At 41.8% G+C, this 22,928-nt stretch overlaps 1 protein-coding gene across 1 annotated transcript in view; it reads right to left on the bottom strand.

The window, feature by feature from the left end:
- RHOA (ras homolog family member A) overlaps window positions 1-22,928 on the bottom strand; it is a 62,717-nt gene that overhangs the window by 4,528 nt on the left and 35,261 nt on the right. The window contains 2 exon segments of the mRNA NM_001003273.3: window positions 2,155-2,275; window positions 4,852-5,008. Coding sequence (NP_001003273.2) covers window positions 2,155-2,275; window positions 4,852-5,007 — 277 coding nt within the window. The 5' untranslated portion in view covers window position 5,008.

The raw sequence follows: 22,928 nt of genomic DNA, 5'->3' as shown, positions 1-22,928 counted from the left end.
AGAGAGATAGCAAAAGCCAGAGAGCATACATAGGGGGAATGGCAGAGGGAGATGGAGAAGCAGGCTTCCCGCTGAGCAGGGAGCCTGATGCAGGGCTCAATGCCAGGACCCTGGACCATAATCTGAGCTGAAGGTAGACACTTAAGCGACTGAGCCACTCAGGCACCTTCAACAATAGAACTTTTAAAAGTACTTTGGCAAAGCCAAGCTAGTTAGCTCAGCAAAGGAGCTCCACCTAACAATCACACTCTTGCAAGGACCTCCAGGGAAGGCAGAGCATCCTCCAACATCAGACCCTCTCCCTAGGTGTGTTTGTATTTCAGAGGAGATCAATCTCTCTTTGCCTCTTTACTTTCTACCTCTGCTCTCCTCCCCAGGGCCTGCCTTCTGGGAGAAGGGCCATCAAGAAACAACTCATGGCTAGTAAAGAGAAATCAAAAGCTAAAGAAGGGAACCCGGGTGGCTCAGTCAGTTAAGCATCCAACTCTTGAAATCAGCTCAGGTCTTGATCTCAGGGCTTTGGGTTCAAGCCCTGTACTGGGCAGCCTACTTTAAATAAAAGGGGGAGGGGCGGCTAAAGACCTCCCTTGAGACCAGGAGACATGAAGACAAGTAACATTTTGCTCCGAATATGTTTCTGTCCCTAGAGGATTATACCTTGGATGATGAGATAGAGGGCACACGTTCTTCCTCATTCCTACAGGATTTAGACATAATCTATGTTGTGTGTGTGAAGGGAGGGTATCACATGTCTCTGTTTTTTCTGTGACCTGAAGCTCTGTCCTACCCTCTAGGGCCTTCCAACAGTCCCCCAAAGCAAGCCAGATTTGTTTGAAAACCCAGAACTAAAACAACTGTTGAAAATGACCAAAGTTAACCAATGGCAGAGAGGACTTGCTCTGTCTCAGTCCTGGGAGACACTGCACAGAGAGCTCAGTCTCAGCTTGACTCCTTGGGTTGCATAACCTTGATAAAGTGGTTCAAACTCTTGCGAGTGCCCAAGTATTTTCATTAAAATGAGTATAACCATGAAAAAAAAAAAAAAGGTCACATAACCATAACTGGCCAGCACAAGCCCAAATCACCAGCAGGCCCTCCAAGATGGTTTGTGTTAATGATAACAATATTCTTGGCCTTACTGCTACCTTGTAAAGACAGCACATCACCATGAGACATTTCCTCCTTTTTTTTTTTTCTAAAGATTTATTTATTTATTTATTCAGAGAGAGGGAAAGAGAGGCAGAGACACAGGCAGAGAGAGAAGCAGGCTCCATGCAGGGAGCCCGACGCGGGACTCAATCCCGGGTCTCCAGGATCACACCCCGGGCTGCAGGCAGCACTAAACCGCTGCGCCACCGGGGCTGCCCACCATGAGACATTTCAAACTTATCAGCACAAACTGAAAGTAAGTTCTGTTTCAGGCCCCGGTGCCTTGTTCTGCAGAGTGTGAGGTCAGTGTTATTCAGTCTCTTTCTGAAGGACAGTGGCTTCTCAGATGTGTGACCAACTGAGCTAGTGAAATGGTCAAGTTCAAGTCTCTCCTTATTAGCCTAGATACTTTAGAAAAGGGCTAAAATGTGGCTTTAAAAACATTACCAGGAGGGGCACGGGGTGGCTTAGCTAGCTAAGCATCCAACTCTTTGATTTAGCTCAGATATAATCTTAGGGTCATGAAATCAAGCCCTGTATCCACCTCCATGCTCAGTGGAGTCTCCTTCTCTCTCTCTCTCCCTCTGCCCTCCCTGAGTGGTCTCTGTGTCTCAAAAAAATAAACTTTTAAACAACAAACAAAAACAATACCAGGAAACAGCAAATCACCAGTCTTGATATCGGGAAGCAACAGGCTCAATATGAAGTACTGAAAAAAAGGTGAGCACCCAAAAAAGCCTTTCCAATATCTTAGTCCAAAAGATGGCTTTGTATTTGATAACCCACCTACTTTACAAGGTAGAGACCATGGCAGCCATAGGAGACCTAGGCTGAAAAGTGACCCAAGGCTTAGGCTCTATAGTCCGAAGCCTCTACTCCAGCCACTGATGACTCCTTCTCTGAAGTTCATCTTTGCTTTTTACCAGTTGATGCATGAAAAAGGACCTGAGAAACCAGTGTCAGACAGGCACACAGTGACAAACAACAGACTGCAGGGCTACTCACCTAAGCTATCAGGGCTGTCAATAGAGAAACACATCAGTATAACATCAGTGTCTGGATAGGAGAGAGGCCTCAAGCGATCATAATCTTCCTGCCCAGCTGTATCCCACAAAGCCAACTCTACCTGTGATAGGAAAAATAAACGTAAGAATGCAAGGTTAATCCTACCCACTTTCAGAATATGGCAAATAGTCCAAAATAGTAAAACAAACCTGAGGCAGAGGGTGTGTTTAAATTATTTTAGGTTGAAATTTCTCAAAATACTAGCAGTATATAAAGTACATAATTCAAAATATCGAGTCAAAAATTACTTATCTTGTAAAAAGCACAGTATTTAATTATAAACATTATACACAGAAAAGCAGATGAACAAGGAAAATCAACTATAAACAACATTCTACCAAGTATACAAAACATGACAGAGAAACACTAGACGTGAGTAACTTTCCCCTATATATTCTAATATAACCCTTTCCTTATGTTTTTCTCATCATTTTGCCCCAATGTGCAAACATGGATACAAGATTATTTGAGGGGAACCTGGGTAACTCAGTCAGCTAAGCATCTGCCTTTGGCTCAGGTCATGGTCCCAGGTCCTGGGATAGAGCCCCACATTGGGCTCCCTGCTCAATGGGGAGTCTGCTCCTCCTTCTCTGTTTCCCTCTGTTCTTCTGCTAATAAATAAATAAAATATTTTTTTAAAAATGGTGGGATCCCTGGGTGGCGCAGCGGTTTGGCGCCTGCCTTTGGCCCAGGGCGCAATCCTGGAGACCCGGGATTGAATCCCACGTCGGGCTCCCGGTGCATGGAGCCTGCTTCTCCCTCTGCCTGTGTCTCTGCCTCTCTCTGTGTGTGACTATCATAAATAAATAAAAAATTTTAAAAAATGGTATTTGAATTGGTGGGTAAGAAAAGACACCAGGCTAGGTGTTAGGCAAGGTCTCAGTGGACAAGAAAGGTCTCTGGACCTGCCTTTTCTGCTCAAAAAAATGTGAATGAAAGCATCACTAAGATAGTAAAGTACTCCCTTCACACCTGGAAACCTGCTCACCTTCCTGTGGTAGGAGGGCAAGCTAATGCCTGGGCTCTGGACAGAGGTCCCCCTCCATGTTCTCCAGCACTGCAGCCAGCCCTGTGATTTCTCACAACCAGAATGGGATTTTAACATCTTCTGCTTAGCGACCCCATGGTGCTCAAAGCTCTCCTAGTATTTGGAATACCCTTTTTTTTTTTTTTTCCTCCTAGAACTTTCACAGCCCATATTTCAAAGTTTCTAAGTAACATCTTTTCCTTAAAGTTGATGGCTAATTATCTCTTCCACCCTCAAACTCTGCCCTAGGATGCATCACTCACAACCTCCACGAGGCCCACCTGCACTTCTATCATACACACACACACACACCCCCCCATCAGTTTGATATGTGTATTTCTAATACTTTGATACCCAATCCTCACAACAGACTGGAACATTTACTCTCTGCCAAATCACGCTGCCCTGGCCCCTTCATGCCTCATGTGTATTCAGTGAGACACATCCAACCCTATATGCTGATAAATGAATGGTTCAGGGTATTGGGCCTATCTCTTGTTAGAATGGGCTTTTCCATTTTTGGTAGGTATGTTCCTGGGACACAATCACCTAGAATCTTTGACGGTTTCCTAGGCTCTGTTACTGTATACTCTTAAATGAACATTCTGAGGCAGTACCCTCTCTCAACTTGGAGGTTACTTACTTACTACCAAGCATTTTTATTTCAGGGACCCTAGAATTCTGAATAGCTGGCTTAATGTGCTTTCCAAACACAGTGCCACAAACTGAGGCACTAGAACAGAAAGGGATAGTAAGGTAAAGCAGAAAAATGAGAAGGATGAAAGGACATGGAATTATGGGGGCCAATATATTAGGTGCTAGCAGCATGAGACACATGAACAAATGCCCGAGAGGACTGAGTTATTGGAGAAGAGCCCATTGTTCTAGTTTTCTTTTTCAGCTGACCCACCTGCAGTGGGAATTTCATGCATCTTCAAAATATGTACAGGAAGCTGGATAAGACATTTTCACAACAAAAAGCAGAACATAAAAAACCTATAAACTCTAATTCCAGAAGAGTTTTCCTCTAGTCTTGCCAGTGGATTTTCAGGACAGACATGAAGAAACACCATCCTCATTGCCAGTGACAGGTAATTGAAGCAAAGGTGGCAGCCTATTTATGTTAAAGTCAAAAACCATTTACACAAATTAAATATGAGGATGTTATTTAACTGTCACATTGCTGGTGGAGTAGATCAGTATAGCCCTTTGAGACCCATAAAATGACCTGTTGTTGACCTAGTAATCCCGTATTTTAGTGCTGAATGAAATATTAGGAAAAAAACTGGAAAAAAAATCCCACCCATACAAAAAGGTTCATTTTAGTATTATCCATCTAGCAACAAACTAAATTTCAAATATAAAACTGTTAAGAGCACATATACTAGGGCTTCCCTATATAAAATAGGTAGGAACGTTAGCAAAGTCTAGATGATAGCAGTTAAAAATTAATAAAGTTAAGATGGCAAGAATAGAATGGATTTCTCATTCAAACACGTCTGTAATCATTAAACTGTATACTGAAGAAACAAAAAGACCTAATTCTCTACAGGCTCTATGAACAGCCTAAGATACAAAATGAAACCAGTTGTTACGAAAAGTGTACTCACCTGCTTTCCATCAACTTCAATATCTGCCACATAGTTCTCAAACACTGTGGGTACATACACCTCTGGGAACTGGTCCTTGCTAAAGACGATGAGCAAACAAGTCTTACCACAGGCTCCATCACCAACAATCACCAGTTTCTTCCGGATGGCAGCCATGCTGAAACATGAGACAAAGGTGTTATCTAGAATGCATAAGCTATTAATAGCTTCAAGCTATGACACACACTTTTCTAACCATGGGGCACAAGTCTGTATAGCACACCCAAATACAAAATGCTAGTACGGCTTTCCACTTGACATCAAAAGGTCGTAACAAAACTCCACAACTAACAGGTTACACTATTTAAACTTGATTTCTTTTTAAGATTTGAGAGATGATAGGATAGGATAGGATAGGATAGGATAGGATAGGATAGGATAGGAGTGAGGGGCAGGTGGCGATACTATAAGTAAGCACTCCGCGCTGAGTGTGGAGCCTGACGTGGGGCTTGATCCCAGGATCCTGAGATCATCACCTGAGCTCAACCCTATAGTAGAATGCTTAACTGTGCCATCCAAGCACCCAAAACAGATGTTTATACTTAATGGTAAAAAGACAAAGCTTTTCCTCAAGATCAGGAACAAGACAAGAGTGGCCACTCTTGCCACTTCTAACTAACATGATACTGGAGACTCTAGCCAGAGTAATTAAACAAGGTGATGAAACAAGACATCCAGATTGGAAAGGAAGAAGTAAAACTATCTTAACTTGAAGATGATATGACCTTATATATGGAAAATCCTAAGGAATCCACTAAACATTATTAAAACAAATTCAGGGGATCCCTGGGTGGCTCAGCGGTTTGGTGCCTGCCTTTAGCCCAGGGCATGATCCTGGAGTCCCGGGATCAAGTCCCACATCGGGCTCTCTGCATGGAGCCTGCTTCTCCCTCTGCCTGTGTCTCTGACTCACTCTCTCTCTTTCTGTGTCTCTTATGAATAAATAAATAAAATCTCTAAAAAAAAAAAAAAAAAAAAAAAAGGAGGGATCTATTAAAAAAAACCACAAATTCAGTAAGGCCGTAGGATACAAGACGAACATACAAAAAACAACTGTATTTCTATAACCTAGTAATGAACAAAGAGAAAATGAAATTAAGAAGATAAAATTTCAGGGGTGCTTGGGTGGCTCAGTGGTTGAGCATCTGCCTTTGGCTCAGGTTGTGATCTGGGGTGGGGATCGAGTCATGTGTCAGGCTCCCCACAGGGAGCCTGCTTATCGCTGTCTCTGCAAGTCTCTCATGAATAAATGAAATCTTAAAAAAAAAAAAAAGACAATTTCATTTTCAATGGCTTCAAAAAGAATAAGGATAAATTTACCAAAAGTATAAAATATACCCTGAAAACTCCAAAACACTGTTGAGAAAGAACTATGAAGATAATAGATCTATGAAAGATCTATGAAGATAATGAATGAAGACATTTCAAGTTTCTGGACTGGAAGACAATATTGTTAAATGGCAACATCTTCCAAATTATTCTAGAGATTCAAGACAATCCCTATCAAAATACCAGAAGGCTTCTTCACAGAAATTGACAAACTGATTAGAAAATTCACAAAGATAATTCAATGGACTCAGAATGTAAAAACAATAGTGAAAAAGAACAAAGTTGTAGGACTCAAGCTTCCTGATTTTAAAACTTACTGTAGGAGTGCCTGGTGGTTCAGCTGGTTAGGCATCTGCCTTCAACTCAAGTCATGATCTCAGGGTCCTGGGATGGAGCCCCACGTTGGGCACCCTGCTCTGTGAGGAGTCTGCTCCCTCACCATTTACCCTTCCTTGCCCTACTTGTGCTCTCAAAGAAAGAAAGATTAAAAAAAAAAAAAAAAAAGGCTGTTTTAAAGCTATAGTAATCAAGATACTATTGCACTGTTATAAAGACAGACATAGAGATCAGTGGAATAGAACTGAGAGTCTAGAAATATGCTCCCACATTAAGGGTCAAGTGGTTTTCTTTCTTTTCTTTTCTTTTTTTTTTTCTTTCTTTCTTTCCTTCTTTCCTTCCTTCCTTTCTTTCTTCTTTCTTTCTTTCTTTTTTTTTAAGATTTTATTTATTTATTCATGAGAGACAGAGAGAGAGAGAGGCAGAGACACAGGGCAGAGGAAGAAGCAGGAACCCTGCATGCAGGAAGCCTGATGTGGGACTCAATCCCGGGACTCCAGGATCACGCCCTGGGCCAAAGCAGGCGCTCAACCGCTGAGCCACCCAGGCGTCCCGGGTCAAGTGATTTTCAACAAGGATGCCAAGACAATCTGATGGAGGAAAGGCATTCTATTCAACAAATGGTGCTGAAGAGATCCACACAAAGAATGAAGTTAGAAAGCCACACCTCATATTGTATTTTAAAAAAAAATTTTTTTTAGATTTAATATATTCATTCATGAGACACACACAAGAGAAAGGCAGAGACACAGGCTGAGGGAAAAGCAGGGCTCCCTGCAGGGAGCCTGATGCAGAACTCGATCCCAGTACCCTGGGATCATGACCTGAGCCAAAGGCAGACACTCAACCACTGGAGCCACCCAGGTGCCCCTATCATATACAAAAGTTAAATCAAGATGAATTATAAGCCCAAATATAAGATCTAAAATCATAAAATATTTAACTCCCTATCCCCCCTTTCTACCCACTCACCCCTGATAACCACCATTCTACTTTCTATCTCTGAGTTTTACCACTACCTACTTCATTTGGAAGGAAGTAGAACCAAGCAGCATTTGTCCTTTTGGGATTGGCTTATTTTACTCAGCATGTCTTCAAGGTTGATAGGTGTTATGGCGTGCGTCAGAATTTCCTTCCTTCTTTAAAGTTGAATAATATTCCATTGTATATGTATATACTACATTGTTTACTCACTGATCCACTGATAGACATTGGGTAGCTTCCACCTCTTGGTCACTGTGAGTAATATATTTAAGAATATATTTGGGGCGGGGCACCTAGGTGGCTCAGCGGTTGTGCCTTTGGCTCAGATCTGATCCTGGAGTCCTGGGATCGAGTCCCACATGAGACTCCCCATAGGGAGCCTGCTGCTCCCTCTGCCTATGTGTCTGCCTCTCTCTGTGTCTCTCATGAGTGAATACAATCTTTAAAAATACATATATATATACATTTGGGGCAAGGTGCCTGGGTGGTTCAGTTGGTTGGCTGTCTGCCTTAGCCTTGAGCTCCCTGCTCAGTGGAGAGTCTGTTTCTCACTCTCTCTCTGCTGCTCCCCGTGCTTGTGCTCACCCTCTTGCTCTGTGTCAAACAAATAAATACAAAATAAAACCTAAGGGAAAATATTGGAGGAATATATTGGAGGCGCCTGGGTGGCACAGTTGGTTGGGTTCCTAACTCTTGATTTTGGCTTGCATTGTGGTCTCAGGGTCCAGGAGTCCTAAGATCAAGCCCTACATCAGGCTCCATGCTTAGCAGAGTCTGCTTGAGAACTTCTCTCCCTCTGGCCATCCCCTTTGTGTCCATGTGCAAGAGTATATTCATCACTAGCAACTGAGGAAAAAACAGATAATTGGACTTTCATAAAAACTTAAAACTTCTGTACTTCCAGAGATACCATCAAGAAAATGAGAAGACATAGGGCATGTGGCTGGCTCAGCACGTAAGGTTTGATCTAAGAGTCCTGAGTTCAAGCCCCTTGTTGGGTACAGAGAGAGACCACTTAAAACAAAAAAAGAAAATAAGAAAACAACCAGACAAACAGGAGTAAATGTTTGCAAATAACATACTATCTATAATACATGAAGAACCCTTACTCAGGGTAACTCAACAACAAAAAAACCCAGCTTAGATGGATGGTCTGGCTCAGGGTCTCTTATGAGACTGCAATAAAGATGCTGATTTGGGGGTGGTGCCTGGGTGACTCTGTTGATTAAACATCTGATTCTTGGTTTCAGCTCAGGTCCGGATCTCAGGGTGGTGAGATCAAGCCCCACGTCAGGCTCCACACTCAGCATGGAATATGCTTGAGATTCTTTCCCCCTGCCTCCCCTTCCACTCCTTCTCCCATGTTCATGCATTCCCTAAAATAAAATCATTATTTATTTTTTTAAGATTATTTATTTATTCATGAGAGAAACACAGAGAGAGGCAGAGACATAGGCAGAGGGAGAAGCAGGCTCCCTGAGAGGAACCTGATGTGGGACTCGATCCCAGGACCTGGGGACCATGCCCTGAGCCAAAGGCAGAGACCCTCAGCCACTGAGCCACCCAGGCGTTCCAGTAAAATCTTTAAAAAAGGGGGGGGGAGGGGGAGATCTGGATATGACCTAGCAATTCCATTCCTAGACATACATCTGAGAAAGATGAAAACCTATGTCCACACAAACACTTATACACAAATGTTCACAGCAACACTGAAATATTCACAGCCAGGACACCTTGGTGACTCAGGTAAGAGTCCAACTCTTGGTTTCAGCTCAGGTCAAGAGATCAAGCCCCATGCTGGGTTCAGCACTCAGCAGGGAGTCTACTTGAAGATTCTCTCCCTCTGCCCCTCCCCCTGCTTGCACACTCTCTAAATAAATAAAATCTTTTTTTTTTTTTTTTTAATTTATGATAGAGAGAGAGAGAGAGAGAGAGGCAGAGACACAGGCAGAGGGAGAAGCAGGCTCCATGTACCGGGAGCCCGACGTGGGATTTGATCCCGGGTCTCCAGGATCACGCCCCGGGCCAAAGGCAGGTGCCAAACCGCTGCGCCACCCAGGGATCCCTAAATAAATAAAATCTTAATAAAAAATATTCATCACAGGGCGCGATCCTGGAGACCCAGGATCGAATCCCACATCGGGCTCCCGGTGCATGGAGCCTGCTTCTCCCTCTGCCTGTGTTCTGCCTCTCTCTCTCTCTCTCTGTGACTATCGTGAATAAATAAAAATTAAAAAAAAAAAATATTCATCATAGTCAAAAAGTGGAAATAAACCAAACATCCAAAAATAATAAATGCATAAAATGTGGCATATATATCCATGCAATGGAATAATATTCAGGACAGAGAAAAGTGTTGATACATACTACAGTATGAATGAAACTTGAAACATTACATATGTAAAGAAGCTAACCATAAAGAACCACATATTGAGTGACTCCATTTGTATAGAATGTCCAGAGACATCTGGCTGGCTCAGTCAGATGAGCATGAGGACTCTTAATCTCAGGGTCATGAGTTCAGCTTCACATTAAAAAAAACAAAAACAAAATAATACAGTGTGTGTGTGTGTGTGTGTGTGTGTGTGTGTGTAAAATGTCCAGAATAGGAAAATACAGACAGAGAAAGTAGGTTGGTGATTGCCTAAAGAAGGGAGTTGGAAGAGGGAAGAAAGGAAATGATCACTAAGGGAACAGTTGAGCCTCTTTTTGGGATGATGAAATTGTCATGAGATGCTCTCATGAATGAATGAATGAATAAATAAATAAAATCTTCAAAAACAAAAAAAAAGACCGGTAGTGAAATTTGTCATAAGATGGATACATAGCCAAAGCTCTATGAACATACTATATAGTATAAATACATGACATTGAATAGTACACTCTAAATGAGTAGATTGTAAGGTATGTGAAGTGTATTTCAATAAAGCTGTTACCAAAAAAGAATTCTAGCATCCTTCTACTTGCCAGAGACTAATTAATGGTCAACCACTCCAATTCCTACTATTCCCTTTTATTTTTTTTTAAAGATTTTATTTATTTATGCATGAGAGACACACACAGAGAGAGAGGCAGAGACACAGGCAGAGGGAGAAGCAGGCTCCATGCGGGAAGCCCGACGTGGGACTCGATCCCTGGTCTCCAGGATCAGGCCCTGGGCCAAAGGCAGGCACTAAACCGCTGAGCCACTGGGGCTGCCCCTACTGTTCCCTTTTAGAACAGCACTTCAATTTTTAGCTGTGTACTTTGCTGCCTAGTTAAAAGACTACATTTCTCAGCTTCCCTTACATTAGGTATGTATGTACCTAATATATAAATATACACATACATATACATATATATAGGTATATATATAAATATACACATACATATACATATATATAGGTATATATATGTACGAAGTTCAAGCCTATGAGATGTAATCAGCAATGCCTGTGAGACTTCCAAGAAGTCTTCCTTAAAGTGAAGTCGCATGCCCTTCTTTGTCCCTTTCCTCCTTCATGGTGCTTAAACCTGGAGCCAAGGCTACTTTCTGAAGAGCCATCCTGGAATGTGAGGACGTGGATGTGTGGATGAAAAACATAAATGCCATTCTGGAATTGGAAAAATAAAAGGTAGAGCCTGAATCCTAATTGTTCTTGGGAGCCACCACCTCAGTCACAGACTGCCTACACTTCTACCCTCCTTTATGTGAAAAATAAATGACTGTCTTCTTTAATATGGTAATTTCCAGGTCTTTATTATATGTAGTCAAATGAATCCTCAACAATACATATCACAATGGGCAGCCCTGGTGGCTCAGCGGTTTAGCGCCGCCTTCGGCCTGGGGTGTGATCCTGGAGACCCAAGATCGAGTCCCACGTCGGGCTCCCTGCATGGAGCCTGCTTCTCCCTCTGCCTGTGTCTTGGCCTCTCTGTGTCTCTCATGAATAAATAAAAACTTAAAAAAACAAACAAACAAAAAACAAATACATATCACAAAACCAGACTATCTAAATGGAATGTTTCCCAAACTGGAGTAGCCATGATAATCCACTGGAGGTACATGAAACAAACATGAGAAACACATTTTTTTAAGTCTAGAATACCTAAGGAATTTAGCTTAATTTTTTTTTTTAAATATTTTATTTATTTATGAAAGACACATAGAGAGGCAGAGACATCGGCAGAGGGAGAAGTAGGCTCCATGCGGGAAGCCTGATGTGGGACTCAATCCTGGGATTCTGGGATTACGCCCTGAGCCAAAGGCAGACGCGCAACCACTGAGCCACCTAGGCATCCCCCCAAAAAATTTTTTTTGAAGATCTTATTTATTCATGAGAGACTCAAAGAGAGAGGGAGACATAGGCAGGCAGAGGAAAAAGCAGGCTCCTTGCAAGGGAGCCCGATGTGGGATTTGATCCCCGATTTCGGGATCACACCGTGACCGACCCAAAGGCAGATGCTCAGCTGAGCCACCCACCTGTACCTAGCTTTAAAATTTTAATTGCAGGGCAGCCCCGGTGGCGCAGCGGTTTAGCGCTGCCGGAAGCCCGGGGTGTGATCCTGGAGACACGGGATCGAGTCCCACATCAGGTTCCCTGCATGGAGCCTGCTTCTCCCTCTGCCTGTGTCTCTGCCTCTCTCTCTCTCTCTGTGTGTGTGTGTCTCTCATGAATAAATAAATAAAATTCTTAAAATAAAATAAAATTTTAATTGCATAAACTCCTAAGCAGAAGATTCCATAATAGAAGGGTTCACAGTGCTGCCATCATCAGCATTTTTAAGTTCTCAGTATGCTTGACATACTGCAGTATGTACCTGGCTAAGTATATACACATAGACATTATAAAGTTTTACCAAACCCAAAAGTGATCTAGTGATTTTTTAAAAAATCTTTTCTTTTTGCACAAAAGCATTAGATCTAGGATAATACAAAAATTAAAGCACAGGGATGGCTGAATGGCTCAGAAGTTGAGCGTCTGCCTTTGGCTCAGGATGTGATCCTGGTCCAGGGATCGAGTCTCACATCAGGCACTCTGTGAGGAGCCTGCTTCTCCTTCTATGTCTCTCATGAATAAATAAAATAAAAATCTTTTTTTGTAAAATGAAAGCACAATAATAAGCATAAACAGGAAATGTGCTCAATATCATTCTTTAAACAGGAGCATGCAGGGGTGCCTAGCTGGCTCAGTCAGTAGTAGATCATGTGACTTTTTTTTCTTTCCTTTTCTTTATTTATGAGAGAGAGAGAGAGAAAGAGAAAACACAAGCAGGGGGTGAGCCAGAGGGAGAAGCAAGACTCTCTGCTGAGCAGGGAGTCAGATGCGGGTTCAATTCCAGGACCCCAGGATCATGACCTGAACTGAAGGTAGATGCTTAACTTACTGAGCCACCCAGGTGCCTCGAGCATGTGACTACTGATCTCAGGGTTGTGAGTTCAAGCCCCACACTGGGCTCAGAGCCTACTTTAAAAAAACAAGCAACAGGAGCATTCAATCAAAACAGTATTATAGGGATCCCTGGGTGGCGCAGCGGTTTGGCGCCTGCCTTTGGCCCAGGGCGCAATCCTGGAGACCCGGGATTGAATCCCACATCAGGCTCCCGGTTCATGGAGCCTGCTTCTCCCTCTGCCTCTCTCTCTCTCTGCCTCTCTCTCTCTCTCTATCATAAATAAATAAAAATTAAAAAAAAAAAAAACAGTATTATATTGAGACCCCTTAACTATATATAGCTCAGTACTTTGGCAACCCCTTCAGCTCCCTCTTCCCTTTTTTGCTCAGGATTTCTAATGGATATGGAACCTGCCTCAAGTTCCTGCAGTTGTTTCACTTGTGTTTTATCTTCCAACTGGACTGCAAATCACCTAAGAGCAAAGAATGTACTTAAATTTCTTTGCAACCTTATGTGGTTTGGTATTTAGTGAGCATACAATAGGCATTAAATACAAGAAAACAAAAAAATAAAATAAAAAAAAACATTTATTAAATGAGAAAGGAGACAGATTACCTCATTTTCAGAATCCAGGGCACAGACACTAATCAATTTACCTCTTAAAAATCATTTTTCTAGTCAGTCTGACTGCTAACAACTTGATAGGATTTATAAATAATTGTTTTTCCCATCCTCTCAAAATCACTTCAAGATTTTATACACTTTACACATCTCTTCAGGCCTAACTTGTATTGGTTTGTGCCCAAAGGCAAACAACCAGGGCCTCAAGGGATGCAAACAAAATTTATCAGGAAATCCCTGTTTCAAAAAAAGGTTGCCAGCTTTGAATACCTCCTTCCTAGAAAGCACTCAATTCTCAAGAAATATGGGATCCCTGGGTGGCGCAGTGGTTTGGCGCCTGCCTTTGGCCCAGGGCATGATCCTGGAGACCCGGGATCGAATCCCACATCGGGCTCCCGGTGCATGGAGCCTGCTTCTCCCTCTGCCTGTGTCTCTGCCTCTCTCTCTCGCTCTCTCTGTGACTATCATAAATAAAATAAAAAGTAAAAAAAAAAAAATTCTCAAGAAATAATTTCTTTCAATCTAATGTGGTTAAAGACACCCAAAATGAAAATGCTAAAGAGCACCAAAAAGGCTTTGGACAATTTTCCTTGGGGAACATTTGGCCCAGGAAAAGTGTAAAACCCATCAGCCTTTGCTGGTGAAAAAGACAGAAATTACAAGTGACTATGGGACAAAATGAAAATAAAGCCTAGAATTAGAAGTTGATTTCTGGGAATCTGGCCACACAACCAGAGATGTTGACAAGAAGTGAAAAGTACAAACATCGAATTATTTCCTGAAATGACCCAGGAAAATGTTACTCTAGTCTTTTCTTTTCACTTTGCTATAAATCCAGTATGTTTTTCAAGTACATGGCTTGGCAGCTTGAGAAAGAAAATCACCCTGAACTCTATCCGCAGTCTTTCAGCTAGATGTGTCATTTTCTAGGCTGAATGCAGTCTCAGAAATAATTCTTAAAGGGTTTTGAGGAGAGGTTTATTTGTCTACTAACAGTTATGACATATCTATTTAAGTTACCTGTAACACTATGTAAGTGATTTCTTTCCTCAGTTCAAAACCTTTATATGAGTTACTCTGCCATCCTCACAAAAATTTAAAGGAAAAAGAAAGGTCGAAAGGAGATCTCCCATGGTGCTGAAAATACCTACTCCAAATAAGGTTACCTGTCTGCCATGTCATCACAAGATCAGTCTTTCCCCACAATCTCAAAAAACAGTGTGCTCTGGCTGTGGACCATACTTTGGCAAATTACATTAAGCAGTTATTAACAAAGATAAACAGTATTGTAATATATTTCCCACAAACAACAGAGGAGCTACATGTAGTGCCACATGTAATCCTGTGCTTCATACTCAACAGACACAACAGCAGACAGCTCACTGACTCAGAAGCCTGCACCACAGGCCTCCAGGGCAGCACTCCTCCACAGGGAGTACAGTATCTCAGCATCTTATGGAGTCTGGCATCACAGGAGGCACTCAGCAAATAGCAGCTCCTGCAGCTCATACTACTATGGTCTCACCCTCCAATAGGCCTAACCTCACATCCTCTAGCACCTTTCAATTCCTTCAGTATTGCCACTTTTGGTACCCCTCATCTCCTTTCTCTCTCCCTAATGGTTTTTCTCTCTCACTCTACAATAAAGTGCAGAGTGTTCCTACTTTAAAATAATAAACCATCCCACATCCACACTTTCTTCTGGTTACTGCTCTCTCTCTGGCCTATTTCAAAGAAAAGGTATATATTTCTGCTGCTTCATATCCACTGACTTGTTTAAAATTCTTCCAATCTGCCTTCTGGCTCAAACTACTGAAACTTTCTCAGAAATCGCCAATAACCAGAATGCCTGGGTGGTTCAGCAGTTGAGCGTCTGCCTTCAGCTGATGGCATGATCCTGGGCTATGGGGAATGAGTCCCACGTAGGGCTCCCTGGGAGAAGCCTGCTTCTCCCTCTGCCTGTATCTTTGCCTCTTTATGTCTTTCATGAATAAAAAAATAAAATCTCTTTAAAAAACTAACTAAATAAATAAAAATCTCTTTAAAAAATCACCAATAACCTACCTTCACAAAATATAATCTGAATTCTCCCTCGTATTTTTTGTTGTAACTTACATCAGTACACTGGTGTGCCGATATCTGTTGTCCGTCTCATTAGTTACAGCCTTCACATCTAATCACTCTAATACTCTACCTATCTCTGAGGATCTCAATTCTTCAAAAAACACTTCTATGAACACTCCTATATCTCACTCTGACCTGGTCCCTGTTCTAAACCTGATACACTCAACTCTATGCTCTACTTGCATATCAAATTCAGTGTCTTGCAGGTATCACCCCAACTTCTATCAAATCTTCTCTTCCCAGTTACCTCAATCTTGGTGATGAAAACAAAATTACACTCCTAAAAACTCACTGTGGAAACCCTTATGGTTTGGGGCACCTGGGTGGCTCAGCTGGTTTGGGGCACCTGGGTGGCTCAGCTGGTTTGGGGCACCTGGGTGGCTCAGTTGATTAAGCATCTCACTCTTTTTTTTTTTTTTTTTAATTTTTATTTATTTATGATAGTCACAGAGAGAGAAAGAGAGAGAGGCAGAGACACAGGCAGAGGGAGAAGCAGGCTCCATGCACCGGGAGCCCGATGTGGGATTCGATCCCGGGTCTCCAGGATCGCGCCCTGGGCCAAAGGCAGGCGCCAAACCGCTGCGCCACCCAGGGATCCCAGCATCTCACTCTTGATTTAGGATCAGGTCACGATCTCAGGGTTGTGAGATGGAGCCATTGTGGAGCCTGCTAAAGATTCTCTCTCTCTCCCCCTTTGTCCCTCCCTCCCTCTATACTATAGTAAAAAGGATAAGAAACCCTGTGGTTAAACAATTCTCTTACTTTTCTTTTGTCTCTCACAGCAAGACTGCTTTCAAGTTCTGGGGAATTCTGCCCCTTCCACCACTACCATTACCTACCCACTTTGACTTCTCATAATCACTGTTCAAAAGTCCTCCATACTGCCTACCCGGAAAAAAGCAAAAAGCCAACTGGTCTCACCTCCCTTCTACCCTGCTTGCAGCAGATGAAGTCTACATTCCTATGCCTGGGCTTTAGCCCATCATGCCTTTGCTTTAGGCCGTCAGAAGGTCCTCAATGTCAAAATCAGGTCAAGAACTCCTCAGCCTTACCATGAGGGTCCTCTAAAATTCTGATTTTCTCTTCCCACTTTCTCTTCATTCCTTATCACACACCTAATTCCACTAACTGGACTTGTAAAACTCCCCCACTTCATCTCAAAGTCATGCCTTATTTGAAATTTTTTTCTTCTTCTCTTCAGAAAATAACACCTCATCTGTCCACCCCAAAGACTGCCTTCTGTTCTAAAGCTTTTTTTTTTTAGATTTATTATTATTTAAAAAAAAGATTTTATTTATTCATGAGAGACACACACACACACACAGAGGCAGAGACACAGGCAGAGGGAGAAGCAGGCTCCATACAGGGGAGCCCGACATGGGACTTGATCCCAGGTCTCCAGGATCAGGCAGGCCCTGGGCCGAAGGTGGCGCTAAACCGCCGAGCCACTCAGGCTGCCCTTATTATTAAGTAATCTCTATGCTCAAAGAGGGGATCAAACTCACAACCTTGAGATTAAATCATATGCTCTACCCACTGAACCAGCCTGGTGCTCCCCTGCCCTGCCAAAGCCTATTTCTTATTTATGGTCCTAGATCTTTCACTCCCCCAAATCAAATGTTGCCTCCAAGTGAGGCTTTGGTCCTCTTAATCCTTATATCATACACCTCAATTCAATCACTTTTATCAGGCATCCTATTCTATGGAAGAGAGACAGGAGTTATAGTTCTTGTGTGCTAACTTATATCCATTCCTAGAATGTTAAGTTCCTTAAAGATAGGGACCACATCTGGCTTGGTCTGTGCCATTTGGAGCTACGTTATTAGTGTGGCAAGAGTATGTCTAATGGGATGCTTATACAGAGGAAAGTCCAAAGAACGGGCAGTTTCCCAAAAATACTGATTAAAGAACCCCAACTCTTTGGCACTCTGATTACTCTTTTCTTGAAGCAAGGACTTTTTTACAGGACTCAGGAGATTGAGGGGAAAAAATATGTGGAACAGTGAATAATCAGACAACTGAAATTCTAATCAAACTAACATAGGCCAAGCACAAAAGGACTGAAAAAGACCATTTGGACCTGCATATATGTTATACTAGGAGAACTGCAATGATATTCCTTTGAAAAAGCAGACTAATTAGAGTAGATCAACCTGAAACTACTTCTGCCTGACTTACTAGGAATGATTTTGGAGTCAACATTCTAGCTTCCCCTCTTTAAGTCTAATATGTCATATAAAGTTTGCTATTTACCTTTTAAAAGCCTCCAATTTCAAGCATATACTTCCTATCATCACTGTCTTGCAATTGTATACTTCACGCTTGAAAACATGCTGCCAGAAAGCCAGGTAGCACCTGAGCAAAATGACTGCTGTTAGTGGTTACTGTTCATAGTGGGACAGCATACAAGGTATATCACACCTAGCCCTGCCACTTGATTTACAAGCCCAGGAAAATTCCCTGGAAGGGAAATATAGGCAGTTATCAATATCAACACTGCTGCAAATCCAGATCAACCACAACAATAAGAAGGTGACCCTGACTTGGATATGGAGCATGTCTTGCTTTGACAACAGGCAGTTACTATTCTATAGGCAAAATGAAAGCTCCTCAGTCCTCCTGGTATAGTCTCACCCAAAAACTTACTGATGACCACATACACAGGGTCAATAAGACCTTTTTGTGTCCACAATGCTGGGACATAAGAGATTTAAGTTAAAGCAATAGGGTAAACTTCATAATGACACATGGATAACTGTCTACAGCTAGCATTACAATTATCTTGTGGTTAAAGCATAAAAAAACAAATGGGGAAAAAAAAACCGTATTAATTACTCTTTAACGGTACGAACCTTTGTTTTACTGGTCCACAGACTTGAAACTTAACACAGAATGCTCTTACTTGGAACTCAGGAGGATGGGGCTGGCCCTGCTGCTGAGGAGCAGAGCTGGGAATGAATGGCAAGATAATGCCCTTATGGAAACCATCTTCCTTTCACAAGAGGAAATAAAGGCTGTCTGGACATAAACATTCTCCTATTAACAGCAGTGAGAAAACAGAGGGTAAGAACATCTTTTTTGTGATGTGCAAATCCTGGGTGACAAGGTGTAAGTACCCAGAAGTGATGCACCCCTTTTCAGGGCGTCTCCTCTGCTGGCACAGCTGATGAAGCACTTTCCAAAGCATATACTTCACTGGCCCCCATCAGAGGGACAACCACAGGAACCACAAGATACACTTCACTGCCATGTCTGATAGTGATGCCTACTGCTAATCACAGGCTGCTTGTGGCTCTCAAATCCATTTCTACACCTATCACCTGGCATACAACTGGAAGGAAGGAAGGAAGGAAGGAAGGAAGGAAGGAAGGAAGGAAGGAAGGAAGGAAGGAAGGAAGGAAGGAGGGAGGGAGGGAAGGAATAAGGGAGGGAGGGAAAAAAAGAAAGGAAAGGAAAGGAAAGGAAAGGAAAGGAAAGGAAAGGAAAGGAAAGGAAAGGAAAGGAAAGGAAAGGAAAGGAAAGGAAAGGAAAGGAAAGGAAGAAAGAGAGAAAAAGAAAAAGAAAAAAGACAAACACACTATATTAACCATTCTTCTGGTATTCTCTTTAATAATACAAACGCTATCAGAAGTTTCAAAAACTGCTATGACAGATCTTGTGCGGACATTCATGAGTGACCATGACACCTACACTAGTGTATTACAATGCCCTCCCTATACATTTGACCCTAAACTTTCAAAGACAGAGATGAATGATAATTATACCTATTTTACCAATGGGGAAAGAAGTTTAGTTACTAGAATTTATTAAGTATAAGGCCAGTATGTTAAAACACACTAATTTTCAAACTGAAAAACCATTCTTGTATAAGAATCCATTTTTAGAGATGTTACTGAAATATAACTTACGAAATTGGGACAGACACAAAGGATTTACTCATTGCCAAAAAGGCCTACAAGTCAATCATACTCAAATTCTATTAGCCTATATTTCTGCCAGTAAACATTAAACTAGGCCAGGTCTACTCAACAAACATGCTGTGGAATAACAAACTAGTCACATTGGGGGCGGAGGAGCTAGACACAAGTGAAAATAAGCTCTTAAAAATAGCTTTATTTAAAAAATAGCTTTATTGAAATATAAGTCACATATAAATAAATTAATTTATACATTGAAAGTATACAATTCTGGGAATCTAATTACAGCACAGTGATTACAGTTAATACTGTATGTATACTTGAAAGTTGCTAAGGAGTAAATCTTAAATGATTTCACTACAAAAGACATAGTAATTATGTGACATGATACAGGTGTTAGCTAATGTATCAAATCAACACTTTGTACACCTTTAACTTATACAATGTTTTATGTCAATTATATCTCAATAAAGCTGGAGAAAACCATAGACAGTTTTTAGGAGTTGTGATAATTTATAACAGAATTTGCCATTTTAATTATTTTTAAGTATACAAATGAGATACTGTGATTTATATATATTTGGTTGGTCCTAGTCCCTGTTCCTAGCACATGGTTCCTATAACCCTTGAAATTTCTCAAATTATATGAACAATAAAAAAATTTATATTTTATTTTTTAAAAAAGATTTTATTTATTTATTCATGAGAGAGGCAGAGACACAGGCAGAAGGAGAAGCAGGCTCCATGCAAGGAGCCCGACCTGGGACTCAATCCGGGGAATCCAGGATCACACCCTGGGCCCAAGGCAAGTGCTAAACCGCTGAGCCACCCAGGGATCCCTATATTTGATCTTTTGTCCTCAAACAGCTCCAGTTCCTGAAATAGCTCTGGAATGATTAAAGTGAAAGGAGTATCTTGTTATTCATAACAAAATCTTCTTCAACCACACCTGAATTTATGTAAAGGAGGTGATTTTGGAAAATCCCTAAAGATGGGGGGTTGGTTGCCAGGGGAACCCCCTGGAAGGAGCCCCCATCCTGTGATAAGGGGGTTGCAACTTTTAGCCCCTCCCTGACAACTTAGGGTAGGAAAGATGGACTGGAGATTGAAGTAATCACCAAAGGCCAATGATTTAATTAAGCATGCCTACTTAATAAAATAAAGCCCCTCCCAAAACAAACAAAAAAAGAGTGAGGTTCAGAGACCTTCCAGGTTGGTGGACATGTGCAGGTACTGAGAGTGGCACGTCTAGGGTGGGTGGGCAAGCTAGCTCCAGATCTGTTCTCACATACCTTGTGCTATGTATCTGACTGTTCCTGGGTTGTATGCTTTTGTAACAAACTTGTAATCTAGTGAGCAAAATTTTTTCCTGAGTTCTATGAACTACTCTTGAAAATTAACTGCTGAACTCAAGGAGGAGATCATGGAATCCTGGATCCTGGGATTTAAACCAGTCAGAAGCACAGGTAATAACCTGGACTTGCTATTGAGGTCTGAAGTAGGAGGCTGTAGGGCAGTCTTGTGCTTAACCTGTGGGATCTGATGCTAACTTCAGGTAGATAGTGTCAGAATTGAATTGAAGACACCACTCAGTGTTGCAGAAGAATTGCTTGGTGTGGGAACCACCTCCTCCCCATATTTGGTGACCAATGTGTGAGAAGTGGAAGGTGCTGTAGTGGAGTACTGAGAGTAAAGGATACAAACATGAAATGTTTTATTCCTTTACAACAATTTAGTGGCAATAATTACATTCACAATGTTGTGCAATTACTGCCACTATTTTCAAAGCTTTCTCACCCCAACCATTAAACATTGTAATGGTTTAATGTAACCATTAAACAGTGATTCCTCATTCTTCTCTCCCCTTAATCTTTGATAAAATCCTCTAATCTACTGTCCTTATAAATTTGTCATTCTAGGGGGATCCCTGGGTGGCTCAGCGGTTTAGCACCTGCCTTCGGCCCAGGGCATGAGCCTGGAATCCCGGGATCAAGTCCCACGTCAGGCTCCCTGCATGGAGTCTGCTCCTCCCTCTGCCTGTGTCTTTGCTCCTCTCTCTCTCTCTCTCTCTCTCTCTCTCATGGAGTCTTCTCCTCCCTCTGCCTGTGTCTTTGCTCCTCTCTCTCAAATAAAATCTTTTTTTTTTTTTTTTTAAGATTTATTTATTCATTCATTCAGAGAGAGCGAAGAGAGAGGCAGAGACACAGGCAGAGGGAGAAGCAGGCTCCCCGCAGGAAGCCCGATGTGGGACTCGATCCCGGGTCTCCAGGATCACACCCCGGGCTGCAGGCGGCGCTAAACCGATGCGCCACCGGGGCTGCCCTCTCAAATAAAATCTTTTAAAAAATAATAAATTTGTCATTCTAGATCTCTTTATATAAACGAAATCATACAATATATGTCATTTTGTGCTTACTTCACACAGCATGTTTAATGTTCATCTATGTTGTAACATGTATCAAATTTCATTTATGGCTGAATTATATTCCATGGTGTGGATGTACCCTATTTTGTTTGTCCATTCACCTGCTGGTGGCTACTTGGTGTTACTTCCACCTTATAGCTATTGTACTAAGCCACAATGAACACTGGTATCCATTAAAGTATCTGCTCAAGTCTCTGCTTTCAGCTCCTCTGTGGTATGTGTGAATGTGTGTGTGTATATATACATACAGTAGAATGTTAGGCAATTATGTTTTGCTTTTTAAAGAACTGCAAAAATGTTTCTTAGAGTAGTTGTACCATTTTACATTCTCATTAGCAATGTACAAAGGTTCCAATTACTTCACATTCTTGCCAAAACTATCTTCTTTTAATTATTGCCATTTGAGTGGGTGTGAAGTGGTATCTCATATATTTTTTTTAAAGATTGTATTTATTTATTCATGATAGTCACACAGAGAGAGACAGAGAGGCAGAGACACAGGCAGAGGGAGAAGCAGGCTCCATGCAGGGAGCCCGACGTGGGACTCGATCCCTGGTCTCCAGGATCGCGCCCCGGGCCAAAGGCAGGTGCCAAACCGCTGAGCCACCCAGGGATCCCTCATATGGTTTTGATTTGCATTTTCCTAATGATTAATAATGTTGAGCATCTTTTCATGTGCTTATTGGCCATTTGTATATCTTCTCTGGGGAAAAGGTCTGTTCGATGTGTATCCTAAGAAACCATTGCCAAATCCAAGATCATGAGAAATCTGTACTTTTTTCTAAGACTTCTATAGTTCTAAGTCTTACACTTAGACTTTTTATCTATTTTGGGTTAATCTTTATACATGATATGAGGTAGGAGTCCAACTTCATTATTTTGTCATGTGGAAATCTAGTCATCCTAGCATTATGAAGACTATTCTTTCC

The sequence above is a fragment of the Canis lupus genome, chromosome 20 (genome assembly GCF_011100685.1).
Source record: "Canis lupus familiaris isolate Mischka breed German Shepherd chromosome 20, alternate assembly UU_Cfam_GSD_1.0, whole genome shotgun sequence".
Lineage (NCBI taxonomy): Eukaryota > Metazoa > Chordata > Mammalia > Carnivora > Canidae > Canis > Canis lupus.
The sequence above is the reverse complement of the archived record's forward strand: the minus strand, read 5'-3'. Positions and strand labels throughout refer to the sequence as shown.